We start from the raw sequence: 17,519 nt of genomic DNA on the forward strand, positions 1-17,519 counted from the left end.
AGGAAGGAAGGAAGGAAGGAAGGAAGGAAGGAAGGAAGGAAGGAAGGAAGGAAGGAAATACGGCATGATTCCACTTATATAAATTTTAGAAGATACAAACTACTCTATCATGACAGGAAACAGATTAGTGGTTTCCTAGGGATGAGGCAGCAGAGGGTAAGAAGGAGCAGGGAAGAGGACTTACCAAGGGACAAAGGAAATAATCTAGGGTTGATGGCTATGTCTATTATCTTACTTGTGGTCGTGATTTCACAGGTATAAACAAACATGTTAAAACTTATCAAACTGTTCACTTTCAACACGCAACTTATAGTATGCTACTAACACCCAAATAAAATTGCTAAAAATGTTAGTTTCAAAGAAAGATACATCTAATCATCTGCTTTACCAAAGAAAACCAAATATGTGGCTGGCATCTTCAAGAAACCCAGCTACCTTCAGGTAAATCTGCAGATTTAAACTTTCCAAGCCACACTAACATCCACATCGCTTTTCTATTGTTTATTTAAATATAAAATACACAGAACAAGTATACAAATAACAAAAAGAAAGCTGCACATTTTTGCTATAAAAGCAAGACCATTTGAAAAGGAAAAATAATCAATTATATGACCAACAGTGCCCAAAAGCTAAAAACAAATAAGCTGCTCAATAGAAGCATGGCTTTTCCTGATACCACACTCCATTCTTTCCACAGGCCCCTGCCACCAAGGAAGTATTCTCAGTACCATCCTCACAGAGGGACAAGCAAAGGACATAAGGCAGGAGGGGTATATTGATACTTATGACGCCTCACAATATAGGCCAACAGCAAGAAGCTGCAGAAAGAGCAGGGACAGAGGAGCCTAGCCACATAGGCAGCTCGCATTATCACGTTTAAAACAAGTAAATGAATTTTAGAAAATGTAGAGAAATATGTAGATCTCAGACCTTTCAGACAATCCTCCATATACACTGGCTCCTTCCACAGAGTATGAATATATGGATAAATACTGAATTTTAAGTTTGGGATCATTCTCCCAGGCAAAAGCTTGAAGAGCACTATTCCACAGTGCCATGTGCTAGTGAGCAGGCACCACCCTGCCTCACCCTGGCGTAGGCTGAGGGACTCCATTCACTTCAGTCGATACCACATCTGTTCCTGGAGAAACTCAAATGGAGCAGAGGGCTCCTTCTCCTTTCCCTGTGTCTTCAGGGCTCCCAATTATTTCAATTTATTTATTATCTTTTTAGGTCACTTAGAAACATCTGATTAAATACATCAGGCAAGGGACTCCTGGGTGGTTCAGCGGTTAGCGCCTGCCTTCAGCCCAGGGCACAAGCCTGGAGTCCTCGGATCGAGTCCCGCATCGGGCTCCCTGCAGAGCCTGCTTCTCCCTCTGCCTGGTCTCTGCCTCTGTGTCTCTCATGAATAAATAAATAAAATCTTAAAAAAAAATAAATAAATCGGGCATACATCAACTTAAACCAAGTATTTAAAAACAAAAGTGTGTGGCTCAAACAGATTTAAAATCCAACTGCAGGCTTTATTTTATTTCTCTTTATGTAAGCTCTACACACTCAACATGGGGCTTGAACTCACCATCCCGATATTAGGAGTCACATGGTCTACTAACTGAGGTAGCCAGGTGCCCCTCAATTGCAAGATTTTGAAGGGAAAGAAGGGAAATGAGATTGAGAAAGTAAGTTCAGAAAAAAGTAGGTCCCAGTGGCCTTTCACGGAGCATTCTGCCTCTATTACCACAACTTTTAAGAGCCTGAGGACTCAAATAACATGTCACCAAGTAGAATAAAAAAAATTCCCTACCTTACATGCTGAGGCAAGCAGAGTCTTTGAATTGCTACAAGCAACACAAAATATTTCATAACCATGTCCATATCTAAAATTTAAAAAAAAATGCATAATCCCTTTATTAGTATATATACTTATTTTCATGCTGCAAAGTTTTAACATGTGAAAAGAACATCAATCTCCGTAACATACAATTCTTTTAGGGACATTACATTTCTGTCTAGGCAAGCATTTAGGGTAAAAAACAGAGAGACTGGGAAACAGGCCAGCTTCCTAAAAGTGCTACAACTTATTCAAACAATTAGATTAAAATACATTTCACACCTCCACCCCCACCAGCCAATACAACAAATAAATCCAGGAAAGGTTTTGATGGAAAAACACCCAAGGGAAAAAAACAAAAAACAGAATAATAAATCTTAGAAGTCCTTTTGAAAAAGGGAAAGAAATGGGGCACCTGGGTGGCTCAGTTGATTAAGCATCTGCCTTTAGCTCAGGTCACAATCTCAGGGTCCTGGGATCAAGCCCCACAGTGGGCTCTTTGATCAGGAGGGAGTTGGTTTCTCCCTTTCACTCTCCCTCTGTGCTATCCCTCTCTCTCAAATAAATAAGTAAAATCATTAAAAAAAAAAAAAAAAAAGTAAAAGAGATATAATGCTATGTCTCTACTTTAAAAACAAAGACCAATAAAAATCTAGTAAATACACAGTAATATAAAAATCTATGTGAAGTTTGATTCTTGTCCCTTATCCACTAAAGATTTTTAGATGGGGGGACAATATAAGTAACAAGAAAGCAAAGGAGAAAATCAAGTTGTGGGGAGAAAAAAAAAATTACAAGTTATGACAGAATCAGACCAAATAGATTTGCACAGTTTAACTTACAGTTTTTGAACTTCAGGCCATAAAGTATTCTGCAGAAGATGATCCTCAGTGGGAGGTTCTATAATAAACGTATAGCACTGGAATTATTTTTTTTCTGATTTCATGCAAATGAGTGAATTCTACAGCACTTACTTAGGTCAACAGTGACAGGTATCATACTATGTGTACTAATGACTCTTATTAAACCACCTTTTTACCATTTCTTACCAGTAAGTATGGAAGGTTGAAAGGCCACTGGTTGATACTCGAAACTGGTACTAGTTAATAGTTCCTCTTCATCAGAAGGCTGAGAGGCTATATCTCCTAGTGTAAATGAAACACATCAACATCATGAATATAGCCCCTATATGTATATGTCTTGTACATGTCCCAATATCACAACCATCAGAAAGCAGTGGCACTTCAAAGTACTAATTGTACTTCAAAGATGCATCACTGTGATTCCAAAGCCAAGGGTATTTCCATTACTTCAATATCTTCCAAATTCCAAATGTGTTCCTTGAAGCACCAGTCAATTCCACGGATTCTTTTTTCTTTCTTTTTTGTTTTTTAAGATTCTATTTATCCATTCATAGAGAAACAGAGAGAGAGGCAGAGACACAGGCAGAGGGAGAAGCAGGCTCCATGCAGGGAGCCCAACATGGGACTCGATCCTGGGTCTCCAGGAGGCGCTAAACCGCTGCTGCGCCACCAGGGCTGCCCAGAATCCTTTTTTCTTTGACCTAACATTTCCCAAACTTTTAAAAAAATCAGATTCTTCAGGCCACCCATATTAACATGTGGTATTCAAAAAAAAACGTGGTAGTGGTAGTGCTCTATGAAACACACTTTGTGAAAGCTGTACCTATTTCAGGGTCTATATATGGCCAAAGTATTTATTATGAAATGTCTGATGGAGAAAGCAGACAAATGTGTTGTGATTTAAAAAAAAAAAATCAGGGCACCTAAGGGGTGCAGTCGGTGAAGTGTCTGCCTTTGGCTCAGGTCATGATCTCAGGGTCCTGGGATCAAGCCTCCTATTGGGCTCTCTGCTCAGTAGGGAGTCGGCTTTTCCCTCTTCCTCTATATCTCTCTTGCTTTCACTCTCTCAAATAAATAAAATCTAAGAAAAAAAAAATCAGGGGTGCCTGGGTGGCACAAGCAGTTAAGTGGCCACCTCTTGTATTGGCAGCTTGGGTTGTAATTTCAGGGTCATGGCATCAAGCCCCACGTCAGGATCCATGCTCAGTTTGGAATCTGCTTAAGACCTCTCTCTCCCTCTGCCTCCAGCTCACTCTCTCTAAAATAAATAAATAAACCTTTAAAAAATTTTTTTAAATCAGTAATGAACATGAAGTACATATTATCCAAGTGTTTAACTAGATTATTTATTTATTTATTCATTCATTCATTCATTCATTCATTTATTTTTATAACTAGATTTTAAACACCACTATGGATTCAAAACTTTTGGACACTAAAAGCCTTACCTTGAAAGACAGCTTTATTTGATAACCCCAAGGCAGGGACTGTAGCTCCTTCTGGAAGATCACTGTCCTGCTGGAATAAAAAGTATGATACATGTTTTAAATACTAGAAGTTACTACTACACCTCAGGCACACAAAAATGTCATGCTCATAAATGCAGAGGAGCAATTTAAAGATCACATTGAGTGGATATCTGCCCACACTTCCATTTTCTAAACCAACAGATGCAATGCTAAGCAATTACTCTCTGAAGACAGGCTGCAGTTAACCCCCAACGTTCTACACCCAATCCATAAAGTCCAGCATCCTTTCTTCCATGAGCTCATCAAACTCTAACAGTTCAGTGAGTTTCAGAGTCTGAGAAGGCATGCACTGGTCTGGTTTCTAGCAAAGAATAGGCTGAAAATGGCATGCATGGGGCTCTACTTCCAAGAGTCTCCCAAAAATATCCTAATGATACTCCTGCAAACATGACCATTTCCTAAAAAAGCACGGAGTATTTTCATGAAACATATTTAAATAACTCGGTATCTTTAAAAAAAATTTTAGAGTACTGTCTGAAGTGCCAATAATCTATTTATACTATGCAATTTACATCAAATTAAAAGAAACTATATGCTAACTATAAAAATTGGCACATGTCCAGATGATAAGAGCATTTCTTACAATTCAGACTTTAATATACAAAGGCTGGAACTCAACACAAACATGAGCAATGGGAACTTAAGCCTTCATCAGGAACAACAGTCCAGGATATAAGAGACAGCATGCTTTATTTCAGACACCAAGAACAACAAACCAGCATGAAAAAGAGAAGCAAGAAGCATTCCTACAAACTTGTCCCCACATTCAGAATGGGAACAAAACCCAAAGTACAGCAAGAAGCTTTCCGGTCTAGGCAATTTCTGTATCTTAGGACACAGAATTGACTGTTTACCTGGACTAAGGCTTTCATGGAATCCCAAAACCACATTTCAACCCCTACAATTGAGAGATCCTGAAACTAACTGCCCTTCCACCCCTGCAGCTCTATATAATAATCCCAATCAAGAGTTCCTTTTTAATCTCATTCCCATTGTCTATTATGATTAGAAACAAGCAGAATAGAATCTTAAATCTTCTCATCATCAGGAAAGCCTATGTATACTGAGGTGCCCAGTATACAGTCAAGGAAATTTAGTTGGAAAGTTTATTTCAAATGACTCATTTTCTTCTTCTTCAGTCTTATCCAGACTGGTGTTAGCTGCCCTGCTTTCAGTCTCCAGGCTCAAATGTATCCTGGTCTCACATAATACTTTCTACACCAAAGTACTTTTCAGAACCTTCTTTGGTTAGAGGACCTCCTTCCCCCCGCCAACAGAGCCCCCCAGTCTAATTGTGCCTGCCTCCCAAGGTCCTCCAGCACTTGGACTTTCTCCCATTCTCTCCATTTCCCTGGCTATACTACTCTTCATTTGAATAGCTATGGCTACCCCGATGCTCACTCGCTCACTCCCTCTCCCTTCCTTCCCCCTTCTCCCTACACTTATCCTTTTAAATCTCAGAACCAAATCTGTGACCCAACTCTCAGTGAAGAACCATATGAGGCTCACACTTCTGTGTAACACAACTATCTTCCTAATTTCATAACTTTGAAACTAATTACTTTATAATTTTTATAATTTATATATCATTGGTCTCACCTAATAATTCCAAGTACTTCAACTCCACTGCTCCCTATCCCTAACCTACAGCTACATGGAAATCTTGAAAGTATGGCCTACTATATATTGTTTTATTTTAAGTACCTGTCACAGTGATGATACATGGCTCCTGCCTTGACATAATGTAATTCTTCACAGTGTCTCAGGCTACCTTTTAAAGATATTTCTGGTTTTAACATTTAAATTATTGTATGCCACAGTGTGCAAAAAAGGTTGTCAAGCCAATAACATGATTTGACTTCCTTTCTAGCAATGAGCTTCCTTTACAGATTTAAGCAAAAAATTTCTTAAATGAAGGGGATCCCTGAGTGGCTCAGCGATTTGGTGCCTGCCTTCCATCCAGGGAGTGATCCTGGAGTCCTGGGATCGAGTCCCACGTTGGGCTCCCTGCATGGAGCCTGCTTCTCCCTCTGTCTGTGTCTCTGCCTCTTTCTTTCTCTCTCTCTCTCATGAATAAATAAATAAAATCTTAAAAACAAATTTTTTCTTAAATGAAGTGCATGGATTTAAGCTGAAACATTTAGAAGAATACTCACATTATAAAGCACAAGATTCATAGACTGGCCTGTAATGGCACAAAAATTTTCCACAAAATTCCGAGGTGCAGAAAATACCCGAAGAACTTTTTCATCTGCTCCAGATACAAACTGAAACCGATTAATCATTGCCAAACATTTCAGGTCATATCCATGTATCTGAGGCCTGGCAATTTCATGCCAAGTCACCTGGGTATTAAAATAGGATAAACAAAAATGATCATACATTTCAAAATCAAATTCTTTTTTTTTTAAGATTTTATTTATTTATTCATGAGAGACAGACAGAGAGAGAGAGAGATAGAGAGAGAGAGGCAGAGACACAGGCAGAGAGAAAAGCAGGCTCCATGCAGGGAGCCCAATGTGGGACTCCATCTTGGGACTCCAGGGTCGTGCCTGGAGCCGAAGGCAGGTGCTTAACCACTGAGTCACCCAGGCATCCCTCAAATTCATTTCAACAAGCAAAATATGAGATGCAAAATCATTTATTATGCCATGGAAATATGACCACAGAGCAGATTCATCTGTGTTGTGTTTATTGATAATTCAATCCTTTTGGTTACTGAGTATATTCCCTTGTATAGATATGTGTATATTATGTGTATATACATACACATACATAAGCTTGTTGATCCATTCACATAGGTTGTTTCCAGTTTTTGTCTTTTTTTTTTTTTAAAGATTTTTTATTTATTTATTCATGAGAGAGAGAGAGAAAGAGGCAGAGACACAGGCAGAGGGAGAAGCAGACTCCATGCAGGGAGCCCGATGTGGGACTTGATCCTGGGACTCCGGGATCACACCTCAAGCCAAAGGAAGACCCTCAACCACCAAGCCACCCAGGCATCCCTCCAGTTTTTGTCTTTTACTGAAAAAGCAGTTGTGAACATTTCTGTAGAAACCTTTCTTTGCATGGCCATGGGCTTCTGTTTTTCTTGGGTAAATACCACCTATAAGTAAAATGGCTAAATCATATCATAGATGCATATTTAAATTTTTAAGAAACTGCCAAATTATTTCCCAAAGACATTATGTTTTACAATCCCATCAGCAGGGCAGCTCTGGTGGCGCAGCGGTTTGGAGCCACCTAGAGCCTGGGGTGTGATCCTGGGGACCCTGGATTGAGTCCCACATCGGGCTCCCTGCGTGGAGCCTGCTTCTCCCTCTGCCTGTGTCTCTGCCTCTCTCTCAATCTGTGTGTCTCTCATGAATAAATAAATAAAATCTTAAAAAAACCAAAACAAAACAAACAAAAAACAATCCCATCAACAGTAGAGGAGAGTGCCAGCCGCCTGCTTCCTCACCAAAACTTGGTATAGTCAATCTTTTACTTTAATCACTCTGATAGGTGTGTAATGGTTCCTCATTGTAGTTTTACTCTGCATTTCCCTAATGACTATGGGGTTGAGGATCCTTTCCTGTCCTTATTTCCTTATATCTTCTTTGGAGAAGTATCCGTTCAAATCTTTTGTCTTTTTTTTTTTAATAGGATTGTTTTGTTTTCCTATTACTGAGTTCTAAGGCATTCTTTATATACCCTGGATATAAATCCCTTACCAGAGATGTACTTGGTAAATACTTTCTCCCAGTTTGTGACTGGTCTTCTCATTTTCCTGACAGTATCTTTCAAGGAGCAAAAATTCTACATTTTGGTGAAGTCCAACTTATCCATTTTTTAGTGGATGATTAATAAACAACAGCTGAACTATACTGGTAACAAGTCACAAAGAGCCATAGAAAAGCACTACAGGGATGACTGGGTGGCTCAGCAGTTGAGCTTTTGCCTTTGGCTCAGGGCTTGATCCCAGGTGTGGGATCGAGTCCCACATTGGGCTCCCTGAGAGAAGCATGCTTCTCTGTCTGCCTATGTCTCTGCCTTTCTCTGTGTGTCTCTCATGAATGAATAAGTAAAATCTTGAAAGAAAAGAAAAGAAAAGAAAAGAAAAGAAAAGAAAAGAAAAGAAAAGAAAGAAAGAAAGAAAGAAAGAAAGAAAGAAAGAAAGAAAGAAAAGAACTGTAAATCATTTGCTTTGTTTTTTAATGGACTCTAGTATTGCTCCCAATGTCTTCAACTCTATAATCTGAATCTACCGCTGCTACTAAAGTACTAATATAAGTGGCAGATTTCGCTTGTTTTCAAGGACTGACTTGTAGTCAGTTCCAAGAATTTCTGTCAGAAATTGAAACTGAGGGGGCGCCTTGGTGGCTCAGTTGTTTAAGTGTCTGCCTTCAGCTCAGGTCATGATCGACCCTGAGTCAGGGTCCCTGCTCAGCAAGTAGTCTGCTTCTCCCTCTCCGTTTGCCCCTCCCCCCAACTCATGCTCGCTCCCTCTTTCGCTCACAAATAAAAAAAAATCTTAAAAAAAAAGAAAAGAAACAAACTGAAACTGAGTACACAGGCTTTCTCTACCACATAGCACAGTTCAATGGCTTGCCAGTGGTAAAGTCTGGTTGTAATTTTTTGAGCTCAGGACCAAGACTGAAAAGTTTATTAAACAAAAACTGCCCTCAATCACTATTACCTAACACTATATGACTTTAGAAATTAGTTTCCACTGCAAACTTGACAGCATTTCCTAATGAATTAAACCTAAAATTATAAGGGATAAGTTAACTTTTATGTAGAACAAAAGTAAATTTTGAAAACTGACACTTAAATTGTCTGAATTGTAAAAAGTATATGTATGTTTAAGTTCTTAAGAAAACATCAAACGTTTTCCTAACTGGCTGTATCGTTTTGCACTCCTATGAACAAAGTATAAAAGCTTGGGCCACTCTGCATCCTTACCACCACTCCTTACTGTCAGTACTTTTCACCGCCATTCTATATAGTCTGTAGAAGCACATCACGGTTTTCACTTGCATTTCCATAGTGCCTAACAATGTTGCCCCCCCTTTCACGCACTCAAGGGTGTTTTTTAAAGTACATCAGTCAAGTAGGAAGACATTTCACCTGTGATTGGTCTTTTCTCTTCCATGGAGCAAAAAGTCGAGTTGTCTGGTCAGTACCAACAGTGATGATAAACTCTCCTTGAGGATCCCACATTAGGTCTTGGACACCATCAAAGTGTCCTGAAATAACAATCTCTGGAGTCCACTCTCTCTGCAATGAAAGTACTCATGACACATCAAAATAATCAGAGATCACTGCTACTCAAAATCAAGTCTGATAATGATAATGCCTTCTGCCCTCAGGGTTAATGATGGAAAACACTGATGTCCCAAGCAAGGTGAAAAACTTAAAAAACAAGATTGGATCTTAAGGCATTAATCCTGGGAAATTCCCCTCAATTCAGCATTTACTGAAAGCCTCCTAGAAGTTAGATACTATTTAACTTTTCTTTGCCTCAAAGAACTCTTCTAGAAGAGTTACCAAGCTTGTACGGCTGTTACGAGAATTAAATGAATGAATTTATATTTGTAAAATATGCAGAACAATGCTGGCACATAATACGTATTATTTGTGTATTTTTGTTTAAACTACATAATAAAGAGTATTATGTAAAATGAATCAGCAGATTCTGAGTGTGTGCCTGATTGGCTTAAATTTTTTTAAGTTTTTAAAATTTATTTTAGAGACAGGAGACAGAAAGTATACGTGTACAAGAGAGAGAGGCAGAGGGAGAGGTACAAAGAATCTCAAGCACTCTGCACCGAGCACAGAACTTGATGTGGGGCTCGATCTCAAGATACTGAAATTAGGATCTGAGCCTAAACCAAAAGTTGGATGCTTAACCAACTGCGCCACTCAGGTGCCCTGATAGCTTTCTTTATCAAGTAAAAGGAGCTACAGGTATACAGAATAGAGGCTGAATCGAACCTAGCTGGCCCACCTCTTGAGGGAGCCTGTACCAGCAACCATGTGAATAGAGACAATCAAGTAACAGAAAATGTCCTATGTCTGGTCCACACAGCATCTTTTTGAACCACCTCAAGTAGTAGTAAAACAATCTTTAGAGTAAAATTAGACTTGTATAAATAGCTAAAAGGTCACTCAAAGCAAAGTATGATGAAATCAGTGATTAAGCTAAGCTATATTATTTTCTGGTAAAAAAAAAATTAAACAGTTGTGACTAAGAAATGCTATTAATTTCTTCTGTGACATAAAAACTGATTCTAAAGTTAGCACTAATGGGAGTTTTCAAAAAGCTCTGAACAAAGGGCAGCACTTTTGGACTATCAGTACAGTTTTCCACTATAACAGTCCTGAATTGCAGTGTTTGTTTTTAAAATCAGCCTCAATTGTAACAAATGTACCACTCTGGTGTGGGAGGCTATGCACATGGGTGCAAGAGGGTGTACTGGAACTCTCTGTACTTTCTGCTCAATTTTTCTGTGAACCTAAAACTTCTTTAAAAATAAAGTCTATAAAGTCTATTTTTTTTAAAGTCACTTTAAATACTTGGTAAGCAGTTATTATAAATCTGAAGTCAAATTATAAGTTCCCTGAATTCTGTCTTGTGGCTTGAGGTTTTTTGTTTTTTTTTTTTTTAACTCATCTGACACTTTTTTTTCTATGAAGGCCCTCAAAAACTAAAACTGAAATATGACTCAAAGGAGCTTCAAGTTAAGAAAAAAATTTATCCTAAAAAATATCTTATTTAAAAGTGCCTTAGGGACACCTGGGTGACTCAGTTAAGCATCCTCCAACTCCTGATTTTGGCTCAGGTCATGATCTCCAGGTCATGGGATTAAGCCTCACTTTGGGCTTCACATTCAGCAAGGAGTCGCTTGGAATTCTCTTCTTCTCCCTCTTTCCCTCCCACACATGCATACACACGTGCACACGTGCTCTAATAAATTTAAAAATCTAAAACAGGTGCCTTAGCTGATGATTCCCTGGTCATTTCTTTCTTTCTTTTTTTTTTTTTTTTTTTTTAAGATTTTATGTATTTATTCGCGAGAGACAGAGACAGAGGCAGAGACATAGAGGGAGAAGCAGGCTCCTGATGCAGGACTCAATCCCAGGACCCCGAGAGATCACTACCTGAGCCAAAGGCAGACACTCAACCACTGAGCCACCCAGGTGCCCAACCCTGGTTCATTTCATAGCAAAAACAATCCTTCTGTTTTTCAAAGTGTATGTATGGTTGATACACAATATTACATTAGTTTCAGGTGTACAACATAGTGATTCAATATATCTACACATTACACTATGCTCACCACTGATGTAGCTACTGTCACCATAAACACTATTATAATATCATGACTATAACTCCTTCTGTGCCTTTTATTCCCATGACTTAATTCCATAATTGGAAGCCTGTACCTCCCATTCCCCTTCACCTACTTGGCCCAACTCCCACTCCTCTTTCCCCTCTAGCAACCATCAATTTGTTCTCTGTGTATACAGGTCTGATTCCTTACTAGTAGAAACAATCTTGAAGGTCAACTTCAAATGGAAAATATAAGGGAAAGAGTAAATCACTCCATGCACCGAGAAGTCAAATCTTCATAGATGGATGATACAACTATTACAAAGGCCATCAACTAAAGATTATACAAATCCATGAGCTTTTATTTTATAAAGTAACCCATGAGATGCACATTCGGAATCTACTGACTCACATTTCACTCAATGCTCTTCTCTCATTTATATACTTGGTTTGAAATATATTAACATACTGTCCCACATGTGTGTCAGACCCCGTTTTTCATACTGTACAAATATGAACTCACTGAAGCACCACAAAAACCCTATTAGTAGGAGCTATTTCCATCCACATTTCACAGAGGAGGAACCTGAGACCAGAGGTCAGGCAATGCCCTCGAGGATACAGGGCCAGTAAATGCTGGGGCCAGGCTCTGAACCCAGGCTATCTAGTTCCCAGGCCTGTGCTCTTAGTTACTGTTCCTGCAATCCTATTTCCCAAATCCAAAGAAGTAGACCAGAAGCAAATGAGAAAGAGATGGAATAATGATGAGAGGCAGACACATGATTAGAAGATTACTTCACTTTGAGAAGAGACTATTATTAAAAAAGATGTAAAAAGAGCCCAGGATTTAGAGGACCATTTAAAATTACACTTATCAAAAAAATAAATAAAAATAAATAAATAAAATAAAATTACACTTATCAACAGCCCTGTGAGCATTAATATATTCCTTCACAAAATAACAGATGGTCTTATTGCCCTTTTGTCAATCATTCATTAGTAATTATCTATGGAGCACCCAACTGTCCACGGGAAAACCAAATTATGTTATTTCCTTTAAGAAGACAGGGAAGCTAAACATTTTAGGAAACATTCCCATCAAAAAATGCATAGAGTTTAAAGGCAGAGCTTAAAATTTATACAGCTTAGAGTTCACTTATGTAGAAAGTTTACCTATGTACAAATTTCAGAACCTCAACGATGGACAAATGAATACTTTATGCCTTAGAAGAGCTTTAAGTTTCTTAGTATAACTACAGTATTAATGTCTATAATAAGAAATGATGTCATTTGAACTTAAGCACATCTACTATGTTTCTGCAAAGTATTATAAGTGTGTAACATAACTTATCTAGGTTTCACTTCACTCTATTTGATCACAAATGCTTTATTTAAATATGCTTTTCTTACTGGGTTAGTCACATTCTGTTTCCAAAGGTGTAATGCTCCATGAAAAGCATGAGCGATGATCATGGAACCATCTTCATTAAACTGGCAATCATAAAATCCCAGAGTATTTCCACCTACTTCACCTACTCGGACCTATGCAATAATAGAAAATAATATGTAATCAATATTCCACACTTCACACAGTAGAAATCACAGATTTCAGAGATTGTTATGTTCCCTCTTATTTAGCATATATAAAGAGTAAACATTTGCATCTCCAGGAATACAAACTTGGGAGTTAACTACTGTTTATTAAACCCAATTTCCTGTTCCTTAAATATTCACATGTTTACCTGTTCTAGCCAAACTCCTGACTCTTCATCTGGAGCCCAGAGGATCATGGTTTTATCCATTGAGGCAGACAACAATCTCATTGGCTGCTGGAGAATACCATCTAAAGAATAAAAGCAAATGCTTTAAAGTGACCAACAAGCATTATGTTTATAGATTACTAGAAAAACATGATATGAGTACTCCAAGAACATTCACTTGCAGCATTACTATAGCCAAACTTTGGAAACACTACATAAATCTACCATTAGAAGAACAGATGAATGAGTTGTGGTATATTTAGATAATGGAGTATTATACTTTAATAAAAATTAGAGCGATATGAATCAACATGGATAGATCTCCAAACATGTCAAGTTAAAAGGCAAGTTGTAAGAGGAGAGTATATATTGATGCCAGGTTTTAACAGCTGTAAAACAATACTGTTTGGGGCTATATAAATGTGTAGCATAAGTATAAAAATACTCATGACAATGATATGCAGTGAATTCAGTCCTGTAGTTGCCCTAAGAGAAGAACGGAGGGGGAAAAGGTTCAGGAAAGAATACACAGGGGTCCCTCGATACCAACAATATACATATATTTTTAACTACAACAAATATGGCAATATTTGGCAAATATGGCAATACTAATATAACAATATTAATAACAATTGAATGGTGATTACATTCATATTCATTATTCATATTTTCTACTCTTGTCTTGGAGAATAAGCTGGGGGAGGAATGTGAGGCTTATGCCTTATTCAGCTCTACACCACAGCGCCAGCTTTAGTATGCAAACATCACTTCACAAATGGGAGATTGAGGGCAAAAGAAAGGGACAGAGAGTCTTATTTTTTCATAAATGTTGCATCCCAGTATTATGCCAACTTTTTTATTTCCAGGGACAAAGGTTCCAGTGAAGTTGGAAGTTGGCTTAAAAGTCAATTTCTCTTATATCCCATAATGACTAGATGAAAAGTTTTAAGAGACTTAAAATGGGAGTGGTGGTTTCAGCATCAGGGCAGCATTCACACTTTTCCCACTCAGGAGTTTAAGTTTCAATGGAATTGACTGTCCAGCAGAACATGTCCAACAGCTGCAGTTTTATACTTTGCCAACTTAAAAATGTATTTCAGGGAATCCCTAGATGGCTCAGCGGTTTAGCGCCTGCCTTCAGCCCAGGGCGTGGTCCTGGAGTCCTGGGATCGAGTCCCACATCAGGCTCCCTGCATAGAGCCTGCTTCTCCCTCTGCCTGTGTCTCTGCCTCTCTGTGTCTCTCATGAATAAATAAAATCTTTAAAAAAAAATGTATTTCAGATTTTATTTTTTATAATTTTTTTTTTAAAGATTTTAAGTAACCTCTACACTCAGCATGGGGCCCAAACTTACAACCTCATGATCAAGAATTGCATGTTCTATTGACTGAGTCAGCCAGGCTCCTCATTCGAGATTTTTAATCACACTGGGGGCGGGGGGGGGGGGGCGGGGAGCCACCACTTCATTCTGTACATGAGATTTACCTGAAATGAGAGATACATATACGGCTTTTCCCCTACCTTTGTAGAATGAAGGCTGCCAATGAACTGCATTTACCCAGTTTTCATGACCAGCCAGTACAGTCTCCAGAGTAATTGCAAATGCTATTTTAACACCTATAACAAAAATGACATTTTCTTTTCTCAAAGCCCTTCTAAAAAGAATTTTTAAAACCAAATTGTACAATTACATACCCTCCTTCAAAAATCTGAACATGATTTAGATTCAACAAAAAATAAATTAATTTTATCCACTGTTCAAAATTACAAAGAAAAAAGTTCTAAAGATATATAAATTTTTCCCTCAAGTTTTTCTATCTAATCATAAATACATGCTAAGGAATATGTTCAATTTTAAAAGTGTTCAGGAACAACTACTCTTACATTGCAATTAAAAAGCAAAACCAGACATGTCAGCTTTCCTTGCTCTCCACACTATCAATGTGTAATAACCTAATACTATTTTTAAGAAACTTAGCTTAAATACAGAAATAGAGGAAGTCAAATCAGTATTGTGACTGTTCAAATAAAATAATTGATAAAAATATCACAAAAATTTCTTACTTGGGATTAGCTAGCTACTCATAACACACTGATTAAGGATTTTTTGGTTCTCCCCATAAAACGATGTTACAAAATCCCAACCCTAATGGGCTTTAAAAAACAGAGTAATAACAAGGAAGAGTATTCCTAGGTAAACAACGCTCACTGAGGGCTAACTTTATAATTTAGTTGAATACTCAAAAATATTTCCTTCAAATACAACATTCCAGCAGGATCTATCATGCAGGGGGACTGTTCTGACTCCAGACAGTAAGAAAATCAGAATTACATATACCACTGAAGTATAGTGCTTTGGCATGTCTCTTATTCAGTAAAGGTATAGATAATTCTCTTTATTCCTTTAGATCTTCCTATGCTAACGCTGAAAATTTGGCATCATTTTACAAATTAATTTACTAAGAAAATATTAAACATTTTCAGCAATTTTTAAAAATCTTACTAGTATGGTTAGGAAGAAAAATAAATCTCATATATGAAAAATAACATCCTCAAATAAAACCTTTTTTAAAAAAACGTATAGGCAGTGGCTTCCGGTCAGCGTGGCTTGTGTGCAGTGTCTGGTCTCCAAGTTTCCCGCTTCCCAGGTAACATATGGCTAAAAGCTTACAGAGTAAGTGGAAAAGGAAGATGCAGAAAAGAGAAAAAAGAATGCCCCAAAGGAACTCAGCAAACTTAAAAAAGTATTCTTAAAATAGATAGTGATGTTTTAATGAAAGATGTTCAAGAGATAGCAACTGTGGTGGTACCCAAACATTGTCAAGAGCAAACTCAGTGTGTAGTACAAGATGAAAAAAGATGACATGAAAATAGAGACTGAAATTAAGAGAAACAAAAAGAGCCTTCTAGACCAGCATGGACAGTATCCCATATAGATGAACCAAAGGCAAAGGAAAAGGCTGAAGGTAAAGCAAGAAAAAGGGAAGGGGAAAAGCAAAGCCAAAGCAGCAAAGGCAGCGAACACCTGAAAAATCCTACGCGGGACTGGTCTTTGATTAGAATGTGTACATGGATTTCAGCTTTACCAAATGAAACCTTGGTTTTCATATTTAACTTGGCCTTGCTCTTCAATTCAAACCCAAATTAACTCCTCAAATTTGTTTTGGGAGCTTGAATGTTTTTTTGATGAATGAAAAAATAAAAAATAAATTTTTAAATGTATCTGATCTGATACTGATACTTCTGAAAAAATAACCTTCACACAGGTGTGTAGTGAAACAGATGAATGAGCTAGGAAGCTGTTACATTAAATATTTTCATTATTACTCACTTTCATTTTCTATTGTAAAAGTATTTTCCTTCAGTTTTATATTATCATCATCTTGAGTTTCTAAAGATGTTGATTTTATATACAGCCTCCATATTCGTATCAGGCAATCTTGTGAACAGCTTGCTAGGAAAAGATCTCTACCTAATAAAACAACAAATGTTATATATTTTTAAACATTATATTCTTAAATTTAGTTATAAGATTTTTCTCCTCTACAATATGGTGATCTCTAGATTTCCTGAAAAACTGAGACTTTGCTTCCCTACTCTTCATTCATTTGACCTATAATCTTTTTTAGTAACATTAGCAAATATACATACAATGCTAATAAATGGTTACAACATGCAGCATTTTTTTTTTTTTTTAACATGCAGCATTCTTATACAGTCTATAAGATTCTACAAAGAACTCAAGAAATGTCTGCATGGGTAATAGTCAGCTAGTGTCCTGTTTAAAACATCAATTTCACCCTCTATCACCCCAATTAATAGATAACAAAGGGGTAAGTATCTTCTAATAGAGACAATAGAAAAATATCACGTAAAAAGAAAACATTAAATGAAACCTAAGAAGCTCCTTTTCTGAAAGATCCACACACTTGCTCCATTATATGTACTTCAGCAAGATTTCATACTGACCAAAGGTTGCCCATTCCACGCCTCTTATCCAATCCTCATGTCCACAGAGAAAAAGCACTTTCTGAAACTAGTAAGATAACAAAAATCATAGGCTTGATGTGAGAATTTAGTATTTTCATGTATATCAGTGATTTCATTGGGATCACAGCCAGTCCTAACACACCTAATGGTTTTTTATTTTTAAATTGGGAACACTATCTGATCAGATAGAAGATAGAGGTCTCATTTGGGAATGAAAAAAATCTCATA

The 17,519-nt window shown here is 37.5% G+C and overlaps 1 protein-coding gene and 1 pseudogene across 8 annotated transcripts in view; one reads left to right on the plus strand and one right to left on the minus strand.

Moving 5' to 3' along the window:
* The window catches only part of ELP2 (elongator acetyltransferase complex subunit 2), a 48,369-nt gene that overhangs the window by 16,520 nt on the left and 14,330 nt on the right, over positions 1-17,519 (minus strand). For 4 of the 8 annotated variants that reach the window (XR_003128544.3, XM_025429116.3, XM_025429112.3 and 1 more), the window contains exons 7-17: positions 17,271-17,337; positions 16,633-16,773; positions 14,823-14,918; positions 13,284-13,384; positions 12,952-13,083; positions 9,336-9,485; positions 6,383-6,571; positions 4,146-4,215; positions 2,884-2,979; positions 2,677-2,734; positions 1,808-1,880 (exon numbers count right to left, since the gene is read on the minus strand). Coding sequence is in view for 7 of the 8 variants with exons in the window: in XM_025429116.3 (XP_025284901.1) it covers positions 1,808-1,880; positions 2,677-2,734; positions 2,884-2,979; positions 4,146-4,215; positions 6,383-6,571; positions 9,336-9,485; positions 12,952-13,083; positions 13,284-13,384; positions 14,823-14,918; positions 16,633-16,773; positions 17,271-17,337 (1,173 nt within the window). In the remaining variant the exon portion in view is untranslated. The remainder of the gene's footprint in view (positions 1-1,807; positions 1,881-2,676; positions 2,735-2,883; positions 2,980-4,145; positions 4,216-6,382; positions 6,572-9,335; positions 9,486-12,951; positions 13,084-13,283; positions 13,385-14,822; positions 14,919-16,632; positions 16,774-17,270; positions 17,338-17,519) is intronic. The other 4 variants (XM_049112746.1, XM_025429113.3, XM_025429115.3 and 1 more) reach the window with 3 other exon arrangements.
* LOC112647867 (uncharacterized protein C12orf31 homolog) lies at positions 15,917-16,330 on the plus strand (annotated as a pseudogene).

The sequence above is a fragment of the Canis lupus genome, chromosome 7 (assembly GCF_003254725.2).
Source record: "Canis lupus dingo isolate Sandy chromosome 7, ASM325472v2, whole genome shotgun sequence".
Classification (NCBI taxonomy): domain Eukaryota; kingdom Metazoa; phylum Chordata; class Mammalia; order Carnivora; family Canidae; genus Canis; species Canis lupus.